At 36.1% G+C, this 23888-nt stretch overlaps 1 protein-coding gene across 8 annotated transcripts in view; it reads left to right on the top strand.

Annotated features, from left to right (window-relative positions):
* The window catches only part of CPED1 (cadherin like and PC-esterase domain containing 1), a 310759-nt gene that overhangs the window by 89384 nt on the left and 197487 nt on the right, over positions 1-23888 (top strand). For all 8 annotated transcript variants that reach the window (XM_074379153.1, XM_074379151.1, XM_074379152.1 and 5 more), the window contains one exon: positions 23028-23160. In XM_074379153.1, the coding sequence (XP_074235254.1) occupies positions 23028-23160 (133 nt within the window). The remainder of the gene's footprint in view (positions 1-23027; positions 23161-23888) is intronic.

Raw genomic sequence — 23888 nt, 5'->3', positions numbered from 1 at the left:
CCAAATTCACAAATTCTTTCACAATTTTCTTGATTGACTCTCATAAATTATGTAAAGCCATGTACACCATTGGTACAGTTTTTTCCAGCAGGAATTTATTCTTTTGGGCTGATGGTTTTCATAGATTTTTCTATAGCAACTATGTCATCTTCAATGGTGTAATCCTTCCAGATTTTCATGATGTTCTCTCTGTTGGAGTTCTCTTCCACAGCACTGACAATCCTTTCTGTAGAGTACTGTGTATAATGAGCTCTAAAGATCCTATGACCCCCTGATTTAGACACTGAATTAGAGATATTGTGTTTGAGGGCAAGTAGACCACTTTGATGCCTTCAAAGTGTACGCTTATGGGGTTCTGTGTGATCAGGGTCATTGGCCAATGAGAAAATAACTTTAAAAGGCAGTCTCTTACTGGCAAGGTACTTCCTGACTTCAGGAACAAAACATTGATGGAACGAATCCAGAGAAAAGGTTCTTGTCCAGGCCTTGTTGTATAGCCAAAAGTCTGGCAGCTAGCATTTATCTTTGCCCATCAAAGCTCAGGGGTTAGAAGCTTTATAAAGATAGACCTGATCTTAAACCCAACTGCACTTGCACAAAAGCATTGAGTTAGCCTACCCCTAAATCCTAGTGCTGACTTTGCTTCCTTACTGTATTTCCTTTGTGACTTTTTTTTTTAAGAGGGTACCTTCATCTGCATTAAAAACCTGTTCGGGCAGATATCCTTTCTCCTCAATGATTTTCTTAATGGTGTCCAGGAACTCATTTGTTACCTCTTGGTTGGCAGAAAATGCTTCTGTTACCCAGATATTTTTTAAGCTAAACCTCTTTTTGAAATTATTAAGCCATCCTTTGCTAGCATTAAAATCTCAGCTTTAGATCCTTTACCTTTCTCTGGCTTTAAGTTGTCATATAATGACTGCTTTCTCTCACATTAGAGTCTGCAAACATGCCTTTCTTTTAGCAATCCGACATTCACATAAAAGCTACATTTTCATTACAATACAAAGGTGTTTCCCAAAACGTGCAATGTTTTCATGCCTGCTTGTGTAGCTACAGTGACGGCTTTATGAATTTTATTTTCGTTTGTTTACCATGGTCCTTATGCTGGGTTTATTTATATTGAAATGGTGGGCAGCTGCAGCCACAGACCTCAATCTATGGTACATATTAAGGAATTCCACATTTTCTTGTAACATCATGGCTTTTGGCTATTTCTTGGGAGCATTTTCAGCATTACTAGTGGTATTTGTATGAGTCCCACAGTGTTATTCAAGGTTACAGCATTGCATTAAGCATGAGGAGAAATACACAAGAACAACAGGGTGTTTGTTTTAGTTTTTACTGCAATACACAGTTTACTGGTCTGACAAACTGCTTGGAAGAAGATGATTAGCATCAAAAGGCATTTTAAGCAAATACAGGAAATACTTCTGCTCACTGCAGTAGCAACAGGAGATGGCAACAAAATTATGACAGTAGTATGGTGTGTACTACTGCTGATTTTATGCAGTTATGATTTAATTCTGCATTTTTATATTTGTTTACATTTCTCTCTACTGTACCATGCATTGTCTGTATATGTTTGTGTGTATAAGTTTTTATAATTTTTTTTGAGACAGAGTCTTGCTCTGTCACCCAGACTGGAATGCAGTGGCATGATCTCAGCTCACTGCAACTTCTGCCTTCCAGGTTCAAACAATTCTCCTGTCTCAGCCTCCCGAGTAGCTGCATTACAGGCACGTGCCACCATGCCCTGCTAATTTTTGAATTTTTAGTACAGACAGGGTTTCACCATATTGGTCAGGCTGGTCTCAAACTCCTGACCTGAGGTGATCCACCCACCAAGAAATTTTAACTTTTTATAAGATTTGTGTACATTACATGGTAGTAAGTGATAAAATATACTGAAATCTACATATATTTAATATTTTCATAACATGACTAACCTTGTCTTCGTTTTTAAAATATTACTTGGCTGTGCAGTTCACCTATGAGGTTTCTTTTAAATTATTACAAATTTCCCAAAATTTTCCATATCTATTTATTGAAAAAACAATCTGCGTATTAGTGGACCCACACAGTTCAAACCCATATTATTCAAGAGTCAGCTGTATTTGAGTATGTGTTTGTCTCCCCACAAAGACTGAGATGCCTTGAGGGTAGGACTTTATTTTTTCACTTCTCAAATTCAGTGCCTGGTCATAGTCCCTAATATATAATAGTCACTCTAATAATTTTGAATGAAACATGCTAATGATGGGGGTCAGAGTTATGGAAGGGGAGCCCTGCCAAACATCAGAGAGTTTTGGCAATGCCTGGACTGATTTCTCTACTTATGCTTTATGAGCTCAATATTGAGCTGATGCTATGGGGCAGAGAACAAGGGTAGGAGAAGTCATAAATACAATTCCTCACTCCTGCAAGACATAAGTACCCATTTTAAATAATAAGCTATCTACATGCGTGAAAGAACTAGAAAACTTGTTGCAATATTATCCATAAGCTAGGTAGAAAGATAGCAATGCATTTCATAATATAGGATCAATTTCTGGGTGGTTACCATTGTAGCCGAAAGACTGTTACTCCTGTCTAAAAGGACGGGTTTGACCCTTCCTCACATGGTTGGTTGATCCTTATGCATGAGGTCTAGAGATGAACAAATATTTTTTTTCAGGCAGACTCATAGTTTTGAACATTTCAACCTAAGTCTTTAAGTATTTGTTCACCTTTCATTTGAGGAGAAGCTGAGTGCTGACTGCCAGAGGATGGAACATAAAGACAGTGGTGAGAGTTTTTTCTCTCTTCTTATCCAGTGATGTTTTAGTACTTCTTATAGATTAGTTCTCTCGGCAGTGTCTTCATTCTAACGGTTCTGTATTCAGGGAAAAGGGAAAAAATCTGCTATTTCTTGCTGACTATCAAGCTTTAGCTTTTCTTCTCCATGGATCTTGTAAAGAAAAAGTGAGGCTGTATGATGTATAGCCAGAAAAACCTAAATCAGAAAGAACATTGATCTAGATCACAGCAAATATTGGTGGATTTTTTTAAAGATCTAAATTTAAAAAAAAATAGGAGTCCCATTTGACCCACAAAGAAATAGAATGACTATGATAAAGAGGAGGATCCTCTTCCCTTTATCCTCCCCTTTGCCCTTTTATCCCTTCCTCCTGATGGCTCCTCAGGACTCCTCCTTGACGCCACCCCATCTCCTATGAAACTTGGGAGTGTTCAGTCTGAAAACAATGACTTCAGATAAGGAACTCTAGAATAGATTGCGTTAACAGCAGTCAGTAGGGGTGAGTATATTTTCCACCCTGACTTTTTTGTGAGTCTCTCTATTTATCAAGAATGAAACTTAGTAGAAATATTCTTCTTTTTCTTTCCTGTATCCTGTTTAAGTTTCTGGCCATCCATGAGCAGAAAGTTAATGAAAATGGAAGTCAAATTTTAAAAATGATAGAACATGCATTTTTTTCCCCTTTCAGCTCTCACTTTAATTATGCCTTTATTAAACAGTAAGACACATTCCATATGAAAAGAATAGAAAATACAGAGGAGCAAAAAGAAAGCAAAAAGATGAATTTAGTGAAATTACATACCTTTCCCATTCATGTGCAATTTTTACATACTAGAATGCTACATAATTCAAGCGTGAATAAATTATTGCACATTTGTCAGTGGGAAACTGTGAAGACATTATAATGATGGATATCTACATTTAATATTATAAAAATGTTCCAACCATATTGTTGTGTTAAAAATAATAGGAAAGTAGGCTCAATAATGTATGCATTATTTATATATGTATTAATATATTTTATATATTTTGCTATTTATATAATATGTATTTAAAATGTGTATTAACAACATGCTTTGTTTTAAAATAGATACACTTACATATATGTAAACATATTAATTATTTATAAATGTGAATATATACATGTCTTTTACCTTGGGTTATGGTATTTCTAGGCTCACATAGGTTTAAATTTTTTATGTAATCAAATTATTATTTTTAAAGTAGTTTTTACACCTCACTTTCAGATATACAGTATCCTCAGAAGTAATCAAAATTTACCATCCTTACTTAGTTTTTTCTTTTTTTGTACTCTTGTTTAGTACTTTATGATTTGTTTTTTGCTTCTTACTTCATACTACTTTATGATTTGTTTTTTTAATTCTTAGGAAGCATTACATTTTTGTGGAACATTTCTTAGTTTTGAAATAAATGACTCTTCTAGCCAGGTGCTTGCAGTAGCATGTACTTGTAATCCTACCTACTGGGGAGGCTGAGGCAGGATGACTGCCTGAGGCCAGGGGTTCCAGACTAGCTTGGCCAACATAATGAGATCTTGTTTCAAAAAAAAAAAAAAAAAAAAAAAGACTTCTATTATTATTGACATACTAGCTGAAACCCTGATCATTTTATGCTTGAATTGCATGTATCCTCACTGTTTCTCTATGTTGGCCTCATTCTCTCTTTCTGCAGATTGACTTTCTCCACATGATAGGGAAGATGGCTGCCAGGTACTCCCGGTTCAGAAATGCAGCCAATTCTCTTTCACCCCCAAATTGGGAGACCAACATGTGTCATCAGCCAACCCTGCTCAACACTGTGACCAGGAGAATATCTCCTGTGAGTGGTTGGGCTGAGGTTGCTCCCATGGGCAGTATATTAGTTTGCTAGGGCTGCCATCATGAATACCACAGACTGGGTAGCTTAAACTAAGTAAATTTTGTTTCCACAGTTCTGGAGGCTGAAAGTCTAAGATGAGGTGTCAGCAGAGCTCCTTTCTTCTGGGGCCTCTCTTTGACTTGCGGATGACCGCCTTCTTGCGATATTCTCATATGTCCTTTTCTTTATGTGCAAGCCTGTGTCTGGGTCCTCTTCTCAGGGCATCAGCCAGATTGGATTAGGGCATACCCAAGTGATTTCATTTCATCTTAATTACCTCCTTAAAGGCCTTAACTTCAGATACAGCAATATTCCCAGGTACTGGAGGTTAGGACTTCAACATATAAATATGGGGGAGGAACACAGTTCAGCTCATAGCAGCCAGGGATGGGTGGAAAAGACAGGAGACGGTGAGTGGCAGATTCATGATATCACATGGAAAGGGGAGAACAGATCCCCAAAGAAGAAAGAGTTTCTGGACAAAATCAACAGATGTGTATTAGTAGAGGTGTTTGATACATGTTTGTTGACTGCTTATGGTAAAGCCCATGGAATTCTTAGGCAGATGTAGTCCCTTCAAAATCATTTTAAAGTAAGGAAATATTAATCTTTTCTTCCTTTCAGCACCAAGAACTCTGATACTGCCCAGTGGCTACCCAAGTGCCCGTCTGCTGGTCTATATGTAGAATTGCCTTTCTCTGCATGCTTGCTTCTTTGTCTTGCAAAAGCTACATCAAACTCACTGAGCCAAACATGTCTCTTGCTCCTGTGTTGTTCATAGCTTTATATTTGGCATAAGGCCAGTTTAAAAGTCCATTTTCTAGAAAACATTTGCCAGTTTGCTGGCATCCTGAAGTTGTGCAAAAGACCGACTGACTGAGAAAGCTGAATAATCTCTCTGCTTTTTGGTATAGTAAATTTCAAAGCCCCCAGTGCTGAACTGATTTGGTAAATTTTTACATTTCTGGTTTGTGACTTCTATACCTATGTTGTTCTGTATAGATATTTATCTATTTTACTTAGACAGTTTGTCATCTTATGCCAAATGCCACTAGATATTATGGGCAACATTGGGTAGCATATTGATAATTTGTAGGATTCTGACAATTAATTCTGATTCTCAATAGACCAAAAAGGAAGAAGTAAAAAGAAAGATACTCACTTTTGTGATTTAAATCTCTCCAGCAGGCCCATTTGCTCATGTAGATGGTAAACATAGATGCTTAGCATTGTGTCTGTGTAATACCAAAATAGCGTGCTAACAAGCAATTAATAAAGTATATATAAAATATATATGTGAAAATAAAGTATATTATAAAATAAAGTATACTGCAATTGTTTGCATCTTCCTCAACAAATACACTGCCCAGTGATTGTGATATGATTGCCCCATATCAATTATTCCTGAGCTACTGTGCTTGCAACAGAAATATTAGAGTTTATTTGAAATCTGAATCAGATGTCTAAAACACGCTGCTTGCTTCAAAATAGATGAGAAGTTTTTTGCAGAAGTAGTCAAACTTTTTATTTTGAAGCCATCAGGGGCTCTGCCTGGGGATTACAAGAACCAGGTTAAAAGTGTAGAGCACAGTCAAGTTCCAGAATTTAGCTGCTGAGGTGGTAAAAATTTACCCTAAAATGTACATACCTGCTTTGTGAATAAATCCAGTAAGTGAAAGAGAGCCATACTATACTGTAATTTTTATTATTTATTTATACATTTAAAAAATCTGTCCATTTTACACACACATACACACATACATATATCCAAAGAGAAAGAGATTGAAAGAGAGAGAAAGAGTTTGGAGTTGGAGGATATCGTATATTGAACTTCAAGACAATTACTCTTCCAGTTTCCTTCTGGAAGTAGATATAGATATTGAACAACAAGAAACTTACAAGTGTTATGAAAGAAAAACAGTGTTAGCAAGTTTGCAGTGCTCAAGGCTGTTTTCATTTATTTTCACAGAAGTCCAGGGCTATGCATTGACTTTTGATTTGTAACGTATCATCAATATTAGAAAATCAAAGCCCACAAAAGTGATGTATTAGCTGAAATGCACAAACCTCCATAAACTGTATGCTATACAACATGTTATTCATGGAAAAGCAATGCTCATTATGACTAGTCTCTTAAACTTACTTTTTATTTAAATGATAGTAATTAATATTATTAGGATCAATGCCTTGTAACAGGCGTTTAGTCTCTTCCAATCTGACACATCCTGTTGAAAAATATATTTATAAAGACCCAAAATGAGAGTTGCAGCAAACTATAAGCAAAGTGCATTACATTCATTTTCCTTAATAGAATCTTAGACGCTTTCATTTGCATTTGAAGTTGTGGTTAGAAAGGAGCATATCTTGGCAGAAGTATAATTAACTTAATAAATGGACTAGCTCTGTAAGATGTTTTACTCTTTGATGGGTTGGGTGTGCTCCTGTCTGGGGAGAAGCATGAACTCTATTATGCAGAAAACTCCATTCAAATCCTGTGATTCATTGCATCAATAACTTTTAAGGCCATTTTCTTTCAACTTCTTTTAGCACCATCTAATGGTGAAATATGGAACTTTATCTTCTGCGTCACTTTCATTAACATCACAGGGTTAGAGCAGCAGTGCAACCCCAGTGTCGATACTCATTTCACAAGCAAATGTGTTGCAGTTGAGAATGCCAACTTATGCCCAAAAGGAGGCACTCTGCTTTAGAAAAATAGGCAAGTAAGTGCAACTTAGAGATGGAGTACAGTAAGCAAGCATAATTAGTGCTCTCTTTTAGCTTGTTTTATAGATAACTATGGTGGGCTTTATAATTTACACTGCAGGATTATTTTATAGATGTTACCCTAAAATAATAACAAGAGATAACATTAATTTGTTTAACTTATCAATGTCAAACACTGTGTCAGTCACTGTATACATTTCCTTCTTTTAACCCTTTATAGCAGGTAATTCTTCCACATTAGCTGAGAGGGACTTTTCATGGCTCATTTTGCCTCACCTGTTTCTGAGCATCTATGGGAATGTATGCATGTATGTTCTGATAAGAATGTACAGTGATGGCAGAAATCAGGACTCCTATGGCCCAGGCCTGCAGCAACCTAATTCCAGTTCCACCTAGCTGCTAAATATAGTTACATGACTCTGGGAAAAGTCCGTGGTCCATTTGGCTTCTTTTCTAGACTTGTAAAATGGAAATAATTAAACTGGCCATTCTTTCCTTATGGGGTTGGTATAAAATGCTTTATAAAAGAATATGTATTATGAATCTATGGAAGTAATATATAAAATATTATGTCTATATTACTCTGGGTATCCATGGATTGATTTGCAGGAAGAAGTTGAATGAGGTTTTCTGTTTTCTACCTCAACATAAAGCTGTCACAAGAATATATAATGCGTTTTTTTGAGGCATTCTGATGTAGAAAGAAATAGGCAAGTAAGTACAACATAGAGGTTGTAGGTAGTCAAAAAACATAATTAGTACTTGTTTTTTGTTTTATAGATAGTTATGGTGGGCCTTATGATTTTATGCTGCAGAATTGTTTTATAGATAGACTACCCTAAAATAATAGCAGGAGATGACATTAATTTTTTAACTTATATGTCAGACACTATGTCAGGTACTTTTTATACTTCCTTCATTTAACCATCTATAGGATAATCATCTATAGTATAGGTATGTTCGTGCCTTTTTTATATGAGTAAATGAAGGCTTCAAGAACCTCTGGGCTACACAGCTATAAAGCAGCATATCCAAAGCTAAAGTACTATGCTATACCTTTATGATAAACTTGAACCACTATACTGTATTTTAAGTCTGTCTTATAAATAAGAAAATAAGAAAGGAACTATTTAAAGAAAATTGTTACAGCTAGGCCTAATGAAAACTGAATTTACCTACTCTATTATAATTATTCTTTCATCAACTAAAATGGTCTTAAAATTTCTTATTTATAATTATATTTATGCATAAGCAGAAGTTAAGTGAATTTGCTGAAGGCAAAAGATTGTCTGTCTTTGTCTTGCTTTGTCTTAGTGTTTTTATAAGGCACTCAACAGCAGATGGACTGACCAGCCCTGGAAGAGTCAGGAGCTCCAGTCCTCAGCTCTCACTGGCACGCTCCTTCTTGAGGGTCCTCCTTACCCATTATTCTGTTACCCCTTTTCTGAAGTGCCTATGCCAGACTCAGTTCCTCAGGCCATCTGCAGCATAGGAAATTTACCAATGCAAACCTCACAGTGCAGTCTTATGCCTGGGATTCGTGATGAGTCAGATATGGGTGTAGACATCAGCATTAAGTCTGGGCATCCAGAATAATAGTGACCTCCTCCCCCGTGGGACACTTGGAAGGGCCAAGAAGTCATTGTCCTGGCTTTTGGAAGCTGTTCTTCTGGTCTTCTTGGAAGAGAGGTCTTTAGAATTCACCGACTGTGCTGCCAAACTGGTTCATATAGCACCAATCTGGGAATGTTAATTAATGAATACGGGTAGAGCCAAATTATGTTTTATGGGAAATATATGATTTCTGTGGAATTAATGGTTCTTGAAAATAGTTTTCAGAATGAGTAATTGCTTTGACCTGATTGCACAGGTTCTGGAGGATAGTGGGGAGGTACAGATTGAGCCAGGCTGCGTATGTGTAAATCCTGTCCTGACCACTTGATAACACAGTGTTCTTGGGCAAGTTGTACCTTCTCTGTGCTTCAGTTTTCTCCCCTCTAAGTACTAACCAGCCCCGGCCCTGCTTAGCTTCCAAGATCAGATGATATCGAACACATTCAGGGTGGTATGACCATAGTCTGTGCTTCAGCCTTCTGTCTACAATGTTGGAATGATCAGGACTCTGTCTCCTAGGGTTGCTAAGAGGACAGAATGAGTTAATACATTTCAGATACTTGGAACAATGCACAGTGCGAGCACCTCACAAATGCTGAGTATTATGATTGTTCTTTCAATAAGTATCTCCAGGCCTATTAGTTTATAATTAGTAGCTACAACTTTAATCTAGTTTGGTGAGACCCATGTTTTTAAGACTCGCTAACCTGGAAACAGAACTTGGATTCTAAAATCATTACAAAACTATTTCTTTGCCTCGGCCTACATTTGCCATTTTCAGACCCCTTCCCCTTAACATCCTGTTACTAACCACTACTGAGTCATCATAAAGCAATTCTCTCATTCCTATCAGACCCCAAATTCTCTTTTGATAATAGATATGTATTTATTGACACCTGGTTGATCCAGAATGAAATTTCTATAACTCACCTATCCACATAATTTTAACAAACCAGTATAATATCTTAACTATATTATACAGGAAAATTAAGGTAAAAGTAATCTGTAATATAACAACATGGATTTCAATATGTAAGAGTTTATGCATGATGACACCATAGGATGTAACGAAGCAGTCAGATGCTTCCGCTCTTTAGAGCAACCCTGAATGTGACAGCTACAAATTCAAATTGGTGTGGTTAACTAAGATTCCATAGCTCACATTGCTATCAGTGATGATAGCAATGGAATTTCACTTTCCAAAATGGAAGCAACTCTTAAGAAAGCTACGAATAAAGCAAAGCTTAGTGTTCCTTTTGCTTGGCCATGGAATTTCATTTCTGCAAAATTCAGTGTATAATAAAACTGATTAAAATGAGTAAGGCTTTTCATCCACATCAGTGTCCACTGAGACATTCAAAAGTGACGTGGGACAGTAGACAATGTGTTACCGCACAGGGTGATACTCAGCATAGTAACAGCTGTTGTGGTATGAGAATAAATGCCTGACCATTTAAACAGATGTTAGACTTTTTACTTACTAGTGCATTTCTTATTTGTGCACAAGGTACAAATCTAATTGTGGCCTTAATCCACTAAATTTCAGTAGTATTGCTCATCATTGTGATGACCCCAAATGCTCCCTTTGTCTCAGAGGGCATTTCCCATGTATTCACAAGTATGATCCTCTCATACTTGTTAAAACTATTCACCGTTGACTCCACTTCTGCGGGAGTCCCCTGTGGCCATCTGCTGCTGCTGCACACCACTGCTCATGCCCACAAAGGCACTCTGCCCCTGACTCAACGTGGCACAGGTCTTGCTGCTGCAGCTGCCTGTCTCTGTGCTGAGGTGCCATGTCCAGGATCAGGGACACTGAGATTCATGCTGCACCTGCTTCTCCTCCTGCTGCTACTAAAACTGAAACTGCTGGGGCACATCCCATTGTATGAATCACTGTTCTGCCCAGCGCCTGCCATCCCTTTGTGTTTTCCAAAGCCTGAATAAGTCAAAAATAAATTGGATTTTTTCACTTCAATAGGAAAAATCCTTCTTTATTTTATTATTTTTTCTATTGTATGTAATATTATAGTCTCAACCTCTCACAGATAACTTGAAAAAATTGTTTTAGTATTGTTTTAGCTTTTGACCTAAAACCTGGAGTGGAAGTGGAGCAGATGGAATATAAGAACAGCATACAAAAAGGTGCCTTTCTCTTTTGTCAGCCTGGTTTCTTTGGGCTTCTCTTGCCATCTACCTCTTTTTTCTTTAGGAGAGATTCCTTACTCTTAACCCTCACTCACAGTTCTACCAGTCAAGGGCAGGCACAGTAGACTTCTCATTGAACATGGATTAGTTTCACACTAAAACTGCACTACACTGGTAAATAATAACCAAATAGTATTTTGTCATCTCTCATTGATGATAAGGTTTAAAAGAACAACAATAAAAAATAGATGTATGTTCTACCTTTTCCTATTTGGGGACTTGTGATGGTGTGTTTAGTATTCCTGGGTTCTAACAATGTCCCGACTGAACCTAAAATATTTCTTCTGAACCGAGTTTGGATACAGAGCTGTATTTATCCTTCAAATATAAAGCCGTAACTATTTATATCCTTGTGATTCAAATATCACAGAAGCAGGAAGGTTTACTTTGAATCCAAATACAGAATTAAGAAGAAAGGGAGGAAGATGGCATGGTTGAGTAGAAAGGTAATGCTTAATCTGGCTTCTTCAGTTCAGTATTTTGTAATGTTTCTGTTTCTAGATTCCTTCCCTCAGTCTCGTGTAGGTCAGTCCAACAGCCAATTTTAGAATAGTTTTGTGTCATTTAAGGGAAATAACTTTTGACTGTATTCATAGCAGGCTATAAAAAGCAAAGATACCACCCACAAAAAGATACCTAAATGTTTCCAATTACATGATTTATTGGTAAATCTACACATGTGTTGTGCCGAGAGCAAAATGAGAAATGTATACTCAGAACTTTTAATTAAGGGAAACCTTACCTAATGGACAGATTTTAACAGAGTATGTTGTTGTTTAAAAGCCATTGAAACAACATTTTAAGCTATTTGTCGATAAAAAAAAAAAGCCCTCAATTATGTAGACTATGGCACACCAGGGAAAGCAAAACTGGAAAGACAACAAAAAAATACTTGAGTCTTAATGTTGATTTTGAAAGTATCTAGTCAGAAACATGTGCCCAAATGTCAACTCAAGCTCCTAGGACTAGTAGAACTGTAAATTTTTAAAGCGATTTGGGTGGGAAAAGCCAGATTCAGGGATAGAAGAAAATGCTGAGTTAACAGCAGCATTCTCCAAGAAAGTGGCAGTCACTGCAAGTTGGAAACGAGGTGAGTGGTTTTGAAGCACCATGCTGAAAACCTGAATTGCAAAACATTTGATGGATAATGGTGGCCATGAACTTTTGCCACTTTTGACTCCAGATCCATGAAATTGAATGAACACTCCTGAGTTTACCCTCTCTCCTGATAGAAACTTCATGCACTTTTTCTCTAAATCTGATTTTGCTTTGCTACCAATGACCACCACTCTTCACTGCCTGGCCCCAGAGGCCAACTCAGGCAAGGGAACCTGACCGCAGCTATGAGGGCTTAAGCCAGGCAGAGCAGGGGATCTAGGCAGAAATCACTCCTTAGAGAGTTAGCATTATCTTGTGTTAAGCAAACAAATAAACAAACAAATTAAAACAGCAAATCTCCTCTCTACCCACCAACAGATCTGATTCCCAAAGTCTTGATTAGGACTTGGAAATTTTAATATAGTTTTTCTTTTGACGGGGGGAGGGAGAGTGCAAACAAAAAGATAGCAAAAGGGGAATTAGCCATCCTCAATGCATAAAATGTCTGCTAAGTTAAGTTTTTATAACCCTCTTCTCCTTCTACGCAACTCCCTCTAGCTCACCAAAACACTAACCCACCCAGCATCTCTCTTCATTGGTCTATATGTCTGCTCTTCTCTTTCCAACAAACGGATATCGATTAATAAATCAGTTTATTATTTCCCATTACTTCAACCAACATAATAAAGACTTAGTTCGCAAATTAGCCTGTATCCTTCTTTCCTAAAGGGGAAGAAAGAGGGGGATCTGTATTTTGACTTTTTTTTTTTTTTTTTTTTTTTACTGTTATCCAATCATTTCCCATTTTGACTTAAAGCTAGCTTGAATTCTCTCTACTAGTTACACTTCGAGCTTTTAAATTCAGCTTCCACTGGCTGGGTCTGCACAGCCAAAATATGGCAAAGAGTTCAAGCTCACAGGATTTTTAAAGCAAGGACTACACATCCCTAATTTGCTGAAAATGACTGTGACATTATTGAGTGGCACAAAATTGTTTTCTCTAAGATACTTTAGTATATTTTGTAAGAAATAGCAAGATATAAATGACTTCTTATCCACCATCCACCTATTCTAAAGGCATCTATTTAGCAGTTTAAAACAGGAAGTTCCAGTCTAGGATTACTATACAGGGCCATGCAAACAAGTGTTATTAATTGACAATGTGGTGATGTCAAAACCCTGAAGCCTGATTTACCGTATGTTAAATTTGTGAAAAATAATTCATACATATGTATATTCATATATGTGGTAAAAGCATCTTTCCAGCACAAATGATGAGAGATGATTACAGAAAACTTGGAAGAACATCCTTATAGAAATAGCCATTCAAATGTAAAGTCATGGTTTCAATTCTACCTGAAAAAGAAACAGGTTAACATCAAAGGTTAAAATCTGGACAAAAATAAGCAAAAAAGTAATTTGAAACTTTAATCATCTCATTAACATCTTTAAAGACCAGCAATTATTTAGCGCTTCAGATAGGAAGGCCCTTCCCCTCTTGTCTCAATTGATTGGGTAAGCCTTTAGTCATATGCAAGATACAAGTTAGTCAGATGCACATGGCTGATGAAGGGCATAACTAGCTAAGGCTGAGAATGGAGACACCATTTCTGAAACTCTTCTCAGGTTCTGCCTGGCTCCTGACTCGTGCCCCTGGGTCCTCATCTATGAGGAGTGAACTCTTGTGTGATATGTCACTCAGACAAACCTGAACCCCTCAGGATCCAATCATATCACTGAACAACTGGAGGGAAAGAACTTCAAGGCAAAATGGTTCAGTAATCCGAACGGAACATCTTTTCTGACACATGTCCATGTTCTTGACCTATTTCTGGCCTTTGGAACTCTAACCCTCATGAGATTTCATTTTGGCCAGTGGCTCTTGCCCCTCCATGGTCTATATTCTGACCTCTCTTTGAGAGTTAGATATTATAAAAATCCTGATTTTTAAATATGGACTTAGTTCATAATATAATATGTTTACTTTTAAATAACATAGAAATACAGGTAAATTGACAAGAATGTTGTGTACATTTTATTATACCAAAAATACCTGGTAAAAATTGAAAGCTAAATTTGCCTGTGAGGTTGCCATTAAGTAAAAGATATGTTAACTAATTGTTTCATTTAAATAGGAGCAATGACCCCTAGTGTTGGTGCGTTACATTTAAATAAGAAATAACTTTCAGGCCGGGCGCGGTGGCTCAAGCCTGTAATCCCAGCACTTTGGGAGGCCGAAGCGGGTGGATCACGAGGTCAAGAGATCGAGACCATCCTGGTCAACATGGCGAAACCCCGTCTCTACTAAAAATACAAAAAATTAGCTGGGCGTGGTGGCACGTGCCTGTAATCCCAGCTACTCAGGAGGCTGAGGCAGGAGAATTGCCTGAACCCAGGAGGCGGAGGTTGCGGTGAGCCGAGATCACGCCATTGCACTCCAGCCTGGGTAACAAGAGCGAAACTCCGTCTCAAAAAAAAAAAAAAAAAAAAAAAAAGAAATAACTTTCATATATATATATAAATAATTTGGAATCATTGTTATAGAGTTCTAGTAAGTTATTATTCTGACTTAAATTATTTTAATAATACCTGATAGTTACTCCAGAAAATGTTCCTGAGGAAAAAATTTACTATTAATAAAGTGATAAACTTATTTTCACAGTGGGTGGGTTTAGGCTGCCATTCTATTATCATATTTGTTTCACTCTATGTATTAATATTTTCAGAGGTTGTGTTTTTAATTGTTATTAATGATGCTCATTAATTTATACTAAATTATTCACCTTTTGTCTTGCTGCAGTAGTCAAACATTTTTCTTTTTAAAAAATTTTGCATTTCCCCTGGAAAATTCATGCAGAAAAACATCCAAGAAAATTAAGCTGCCATAAAGTAATAAAACAATCTTTCATGCTGTTTGGTCATTGCAGCGAAATCATAGGGCAAGAAAATTGAAGTAGTAGTCTAGACACGGCTTTTATAACTGAGAAGAATGAGCAGAATCAAGGTTGTTATGTTGTCATGGTCAAAACATACGCCAGTTCATGGGGAAAATTGTTTCTGTAGAATTGCATGACTTTGACACTTCCACTGAAAAAGAACAGAAAGAAGAGCATTCATGGCTTGCTTTTACTGAGTGCTCCATAAACATTTGATTGATTGGTTAGTTGGTGGAAATTTTATAAAATGACTACCCCTTTACAGCACATTGCTGTGTCGTTGATCTGGTCATTTTCATGGTTAAATTGTGACTCCATTTCCACTGGGACACAGACTGCATTTCATTTCCTGTAACAAAGTGAAAGTTACTGTTTTTCCACCAAAGAGTACTGTATAGAAATACTAGCAGTTTGTACTGGTGGTTTGATGTGCCCTGATATGAACATATCACATGAAAGATATTCTGAAACCATAGAGAATAAAATATTGTTATCAAAGTCACACAGGTAGTAATAATGTCAGATCTTGATAAATGAATTACGAGTTGCCTAACTTAAGGCTAGAATTCTGTACTAATAATATCTTTGTGTGTTTGGCATATCCATTCTCTCAAAGATATTCTGGCCAACTCTATTTGCATAAAATAAAAGTAATAATTTATTAAAGAATCAGCATCTTTAAGGCAGGCACGGTGTCTCACACCTGTAATCCCACTACTTTGAGAGGCCAAGGAGGGCAGATCACCTGAGGTCAGGAGTTTGAGAGTACCCTGGTCAACATAGTGAAACCCCATCTCTACTAAAAATACAAAAATTAGCCAGGCGTGGTGGTTGGTGCCATAATCCCAGTTACTCAAGATGTTGAGACACAGGAATCTCTTGAACCCCAGAGGCAGATGTTGTAGTGCTGAGATCATACCACTGCACTCTAGCCTGAATGACAGAGCAAGACTCTATCTAAAAAAAAAAAAAAAAAAAAAAAAAAAAAAAAAAAAAACGGAATCAATGTATTCAGAGTATATGGATCTCCAAATTATATTATTTAAACTCAAGTGTAGGTCTGAAATAGTTGACAGAGTTTTGTCTAGGTATCATAAATCTGCTGACCACAGGCTATTCTTGTTTTAATTTGTGTTGGCTGCTTGCAAAGAAGTCTCTTTCTGAACAAAATACAGAGGAACAGACTTAAGTATTGCAGTAACTGACTCAGTCCTAGGTTTACTCCATCCATAAAAACCTAATACAGAATTCCTTTAAATTACTGAAACTGAACAAAAAACAAATTGCTTTCCTGGGATACTGCAATGCTAAATTTGAGGAAGGTCACTAAAAATACAGTGTGTCTTTACAGGCCATTCATAAGTAATGATAACTGTGTTTTATTTTTGACTTGTTTTAAAAAGACTAATGTCAAATACTAGATGTTTAAGAATGCCGTAAGAGGATTTAAAGAATTAGCTTTTATCTGATAGTAGTAGTGGTGGGAACCTCTTAGTGTTAAACTCAAAAGGAGTAATATTGTAGCTACAATCTGAAATTTCCAAAGTTAGAAACAGAATTTCTAGATTATTAAAAAAAAAAATCTGGCCAGGCACGGTGGCTCGTGTATGTAATCCCAGCACTTTGGGAGACTGGGGGGTGGGGGGGGCAGATCACAAGGTCAAGAGATTGAGATGATCCTGACCAACATGGTGAAACTTTGTCTCTGCTAAAAATGCAAAAATTAGCTGGATGTGGTTGTGCACAGCTGTAGTCCCAGCTACCTGGGAGGCTGAGGCAAAAGAATCGGTTAAACCTGGGAGGCAGAGGTGGCAGTGAGCTGAGATTACACCACTGCACTCCAGCCTGGTGACAGAGAGAGACTCTGTCTCAGAAAAAATATATATATTAATATATATAATTATAATATAATAAATATATTTATTATATTATAATTATATAATTATATAAATTATAATTTATATTTATATAATTATAATATATTAAGTATATTTATAATATATAGTATATTATGTTATGTATATTATATGAATGTTATATATTCATATTATATATTATATTAATAATATATAATTAATATAATATATATTTAAAAGTGGTAATATTTACTAGCAGCATATAATATAATATTTAATATATAATATGATATTTAATAGCAGTACCTGTGTAACACTTTTTGAGCATGTAATATAAATCAAATGCTGTGCAAAGCACTTTAAGGAAGCTTCATATTTAATTCTGTCAGCATCCACATGAAGTAAGTTCTTATTATTACTATTTTTCTTATTCTAGATTTCTAGATAAAGAGACTGAATTTAGAAAAGCAATGATTGACTCATGATTACACTCATGAATCTATTAATAAATGGAAATTAAAATTTTTAAAATAAATGTTATTTATAATATTGTTTATAAAATATTTTTGGAAAAATATTATTTAGCAACTATTTACAATGTGCTGGACAAATTAGAATTGTCTGTATTGGCGTCCCCCATTTCTTCTTGGGCCCAAGTTCAGGCTGTTTGGTAATACAGATGAACCCTAGGCCCCCAAATCCTTCACTATTTCAATGTCCCCATAAGGAGTAGCCTTCCTCTTCACTGTCTGCTGGTGACATTTTCTCCTATGCTTTCCCATGCTCACTGTGGGTTTCAGGGGACTTTGCCGGTATTAGGCCTCTTGGCCTTAGATAGTTAATCTCTGAGCTGTGGAACCCTTCCTGGGGCTGCCTTGGTGCCATTGTTGCAACCTCATCTTATGTACATAGTATTGGGCCAACCTAACCCCACATTGCAGTAGAGAGAGAAAACCAATCCCCATCCATGTGATACACATTTCCTGGGTCTGAACAATAAGTTTGCATTGTACAACTCCAGTAAAGCTACTCAGCAGTTGTCTTGCTTACTCTTCATTTCTGCACATAACTGGTTACTTGGGGAAGAAGAAATTGGAGTTCATTTATTAAGTATAGATTTATCTGAGATCCTATATTAAGAGCCAGGCTGTGCTTGGCACTCGTCATTCAATGGAGAAAACAAAACAAAACAAAACAAAAAAACAGAATCTCTTAGAGCTGAAGATTTTTGTTCTCTTCTGGCAACTGGCAGAACTTAGACTCAGCTTCTATGTTTTTCAAAGCATAAGCCAAACATTCATTGAGTGATTTCAAAGTCCCTTTTTTACTGTTTCTACCCACAGACATTCTAGCCACTGGAACTGTTTTTCACAGTAGTTTGTTTAGTCACTGTTTCTTTCTTCCCCCCGTAATCGTCATGATATAGGAAAAAAATATTACGTTGAACATTATGAAGTTGCTGATATTTGATCAATAGTCAATGATTTTTTTTAACCTAACAAAAGGGAATTTTATGTGTGTTTTTTTTTTATAGAATTCTATGCTATCCCCTGCTGCCACATCTAAATGCTCTTATTTGAAATCAAAACTAATATTGCTCCCTTTTTCTGTACACACACACACACACACACACACATACACGCACATGTACACATAGAGTTGTTTGTAGGACATGTGGCTACTGAGAATACTATGGCCAAAACTTGTATTTACCAAGTACTGTGTAGAGTTTGTGCTAAATATTCTCTATTTGCCATGCAGATTCACTCTACACCCTTCTCCAGGGAGCCACCCTCTACAGACTGCATCCACAGTGTCCTTATCCCTAGCCTAGTATCTAGTGAGAGATTGAGCACAGGAGGAAATAATTTGGAAATATTTGTTTCCTGGCTCCTTCCCTTCTGAATCCTGGCTTGGAAGTGGCTGTGTTCCTCTACCTGTAGCCTTAGTCTTTCTTAATGGCCTTTCCTATAACAGTGCCTTTGCCTGGTTCTGGAAACTTCTCCTCCCTGGGCTAAGCGTGGTAAAAGCTTCCCATTTTGTCAGCCCTGGGGAGCTTCTCTACTCCTTGTTGATTTTCCTGAACTATACCCCTGTGTTTGTTAACAGTCCCTTCATTAATAGTCTCTTGGTTAATAGTCTCTTCAGTTACTCCTTTTACTCTGCTGTCTTCTGGGGCCCTGACTGATAGAGGGATTTCCTGACTGTGACTTCAGTTTGTGCATATATTAGTTTCTATTTGCTGTATGTGAAAGTTCTGAGTTTATATTTACAGAGCTTCTATACCTGCAGGCTAAGTTCTAAGACTTATCAATGCCCTCAGGCAGGAGGAACGATTAATGCACTCATAAATGGTACTCATTTACACTTCTAATCTCAAAACTAATTGCTAATTATTAAGTAAGACCTTTCTCTTCACTGAAAATTTTAAAATAAGAAAATGCTGGCTAAATCTAGTTTTCTAATATGAAAATGCAAGATAATATTCAAGCATCTGTAAAATATAACTATACTTTTATTATTACTTCCCTATTCATTATTAGCTACAAGGCAAAACATTAAATCAAATGTAATATAAATTTGGCAGCTAATCTTTGCCAGTACAAATGTTTTTTCAGTGTTTAATATTTGACTATGTTGTATATACTCATATGCCACATACAAGGGGAAGAAGTAACCAAATAAAATGTTTTTAATTCATTGAAATGTGATTTTTGTTCTCTAACCATAGATTTGCTTAACCCTCCAAAACAAGTTTATTGTTAGAACAAATATTTCAAATATTTCCTGAGCCCTTATTTTAGTGCTTATTTTAGTCAGTATAGTGTTCACTGATATAGGAAGTTCAGAAGATTCATGGGAATTATGTTCTGGATTTTAGAAGGCTTCCTGACAATGTCACAAGCCTATTAGTTGCTGATGGACAAGACTCAAAATGAAAGCCCAGGTCTCTTGGTTCTGGTTTAATCATTTTCATAATACTTCTTCCCCATAAGCAGACAGTCCGTATCTAGCCAAGCAGATATTAAACGTTATTGAAAAGCAGATTTCATGCATCCCTAACAAATTGTTCACTTTTACTCTGGGTAAATTTTACTGATCACAAAGTTACAGGCTTCAGGGCTCTCTAAAATAAACTGAGAGTAGCCAGTAAATGAAAGTACAGCACTATTAACCACATGATATTTCACATTTTAATCTATTATCCATTCAATCCTCATACTGTGGGGGCAGGAAAGCCCTAAAGATTCATACTAGGTATTCCATATTAAGTTACTGGAATATTTTTAACAAGTATATGTTAACAAGCATAGACTACTTGGAAGATTGCGTGTGTCATACAGCCTCATCACCCAAATCCCTTCCAAAAACAAAAGGTAGTTTGAGCACTGTTTGTAGGAGATTTCTAGGCTCTTTGAGTGTGTTGGCCCATGGAGAAGGGAATTGGGATAATAAATGAATTAGACTGAACTGTTGAGACAGCCCTTGATGGCTATGCCAGATGAAAGAAATAAGAAACAGTGCTCCAGACATACCTTTATCTGTTAAATGTTAGCCTAGGACACTGAAATGTTTACACAATTATTTATAAAATTCCATAAAATGCATTTGCAGCTTTTAAAGATATTAATTTAGCTTATTTCTAAGTTGTGGCTATAATCAAGTCAAATGAGAATAGTTTTAGATGTCAGGCGACAGCTCATTATAGAGTTTTTTTTTTCTTTTCGAATAATAAAAAGTAACTTCCAAGCTTGGAAATATATAATAGGAAGCCTAGAATGTATTGATATATGTATAAATATAAAAATAAAGGTAAAGTTATTTTGCTCAATATTCAGTTCCATTGCCTGATGACAGTCTCAGGGATTCATGTGGGAATTTGACATCTTCTTGGCAGTTCCTGTGTTGGGCCCCTTCAGTTCCACGTATGGCTTCACTTGAGCTAAACCAGAAAAATGTGACATAAAATTGTTTATTCTTTTGACATGATTTTTGACAACTTCCTCAAAACCACTGAGATACTACCTTGGCAAAATACTTAATATGTCTAGCTTCTTTAACATCAACCATGCTTGGGCTTGAACTGTGCTGTGCTTTTTGGCAGCAAGGTAAAAGGGAAGTCAGAGTAAATTACGCTTTCTCATACCATGGAAAAGAAGCTTCCAAATCAGCTCTTTGGAGAAACAAAACTTTTTATAGTAATAAACTCTGAAAACATAATTCTATTTAGTAAAATTTTAGTTAAGAACATGTATTTTCTTACCACAAATTTAAAGGATTACATAAACATTTAAACTTTTTAAAAGTTGTGATTCCCAAGAAAAGAAATTAACTTAATGGCTGTTCATTCATCCTCTCCAAAACCAAAGCCGTTTGAATATTCCCTTTATTATGATGACGTATTAGAACTTCATTAAAAGGGAAAACTTACAAATAAGCTATTATTTTTAGAGCAAGATCACACTGTGCTAAATAATAAGATATGGGAATATGTTGAACAGCTTGACTCCTGCTGACTTTTACTTAAAAGTATGAAGTGTTTTAAATTAGACTATGTTATATTTATGAAATGTGCACAAAGGGGAAAAATAATTTAAAGCCTTTGTTCTATTTTGAGAGCTAGATAAATTATATAATTAAAAAATAAAATACTGTGACCTGGAATTAAGAAAACAACTTTGAAATACTGTTAGAGAGAGTGGAAATTGGAGCAATCATTTTGGGAGGCAATCTGGTCATGTCTAACAAATTTGCAGTGTGTTTACCATTGACCTGGCAATTTTACATTCAATAAGAATCTGCCACTAGACAAACTTGTAAAAGTACACCATAATAGGTATGTAAGAGTATTCATTGCAGTACTTTTGAGATGCCAAAAGAAAAACATTACAAAAATTATTTAAATACACAAGAATAGATAATGGCTAAATCAAATATATGTTTATTTAATGAAGCACTCTAAGCTATTAAGAGGTATGTGTGAAATAATTCTGAATATGCTGATATGAAAGGGATGCTAGAATGGGTTAGTAGGTAAATAAGAAGCCATACATATATTATTATAACATCTCTTTGGGATAATTAAAAAAATAGAAATACCTACATATATAGGTTCATGTAGATACAGTGATATTTATATTAATTATATCAACTTTTATATTAAAGAAACATACACGTCTGACCCAATGTGCTTATCCGGATTTTAAAAGCCAATATGTAAGCATTGGTTTTTGGTGGGAAGAGGTTCTCAATGGAAGTGGATTGGAGGATGCTTTTTCTGCTCATTTGAGAGCTTTCTGTAATATTTGATTTCTGTAATCATGTATTGCAATACCTTTAGTTTTAAGCATATCAATATGAGTGTTCTTAAATAAATCATTATTATTGTTCTTTATTTTATATACCTTAAAACCTAGTAATTAATATGTTATGAGACAATAAAGCACTGTTGTTGAGGCTCCCAAGGTCACAAGGCATAACAAACTTTAGTATATGAGCATTGTATTGTCAGGAAATTAGCTCAAGTTTTCTGTGTAATATTCTCATCACAAACAAAAATCTACTCCTGCAACCACCACCCCCTCATTTAGAATGCATCCATTACGGAGGTTAGATCAGCTTGGTGTTGGAGAGTTAGAGACATTATATCTACCTTCCCTTCTGAGCAAGAAAATGAAATCAATTATTACAATTGTTTTCCTCCTCTGCAGTAAGAGAACATATGGCAAACAAAGTCCTCTCTAAATATGCATTCATACTTAGTGGATCTAATTTTGATTCAGAATGGGGAGAAATATGGTTGCATATTTCTCATGTACCCTGCAGTTTAACACAGCATACTCTATTTTCAAAGCTATTCCAAAAAGAAACAATACAATAACTGTGTTCCGCTCTCTTGAATCTTCCCAGAGTTGCAACTTCCAGTGAGTCCCTCTGTGTGTCTGAATCAGCGAATACAATTAAAGCCGAGTACTTCGAGTCACCTTTTAAAAACAGTGAAGCCACGTATGTGGAAACCAGGGGACTGGAGACATGAACATCTGTAAGCTAATCATTTTGAATTGTTACAGCCAGCATGCATTTTAGGAGACAGCCAACCAAAGAAAAGTACAGAACAGATACGGGTGGTTCACATGTGTGTTTTGTTAGGTTCTCTTATGTAAATTCTCAGCTCTCCTTTTTAAATAAAGAGTGGCATCATCAACTTTCTCCTAGATTATTTCAAACCTTTCCTGCCAGAGAATAAACATTTGGGTAAATTGGACTCTTATCTAGTAAGTTACATTAAAGGAAATTGAATTTAAAACCTTGACAATGCAAAACTATAAAATTTTAACTTCCCTTTCATACTCAAATGACTTTGCCTTAGAGTATGAATATGGCTGGATGCATTTTTTTCCTGATATTATTTTTTATGGCTCCTAGCATCTAAGAAAGCATCTGCTGTGTATCAAGTTATTCGTTTCCTCCAGGGAAAAGATTTTATAATGTAGATAAGTTATAGTGAAAAATTAAGAGGTTTTAATTATCTTATCCAAGACACAAATAAGTTTGCCTCATCTAATTTCATAATTATTAAGTAGTGTTTAAACAGCTGATAGTATTTATTGACGAATCATATGCATCTTATGCCTACCTAGAATTTTCAAGTTAAACTAGACCAGGTACAGTGGCTCATGGCTAGAATCCCAGTGCTTTGGGAGGCCAAGGCAGGAGGATCACTTAAGCCTAGAAGTGCAAGACCAGCCTGAGCAACATAGTAAGACCCTC

This window comes from Saimiri boliviensis, chromosome 10 (assembly GCF_048565385.1).
Source record: "Saimiri boliviensis isolate mSaiBol1 chromosome 10, mSaiBol1.pri, whole genome shotgun sequence".
Lineage (NCBI taxonomy): Eukaryota > Metazoa > Chordata > Mammalia > Primates > Cebidae > Saimiri > Saimiri boliviensis.
Note: the sequence above shows the minus strand (reverse complement) of the source record. Positions and strands in the feature narration are given on the sequence as shown.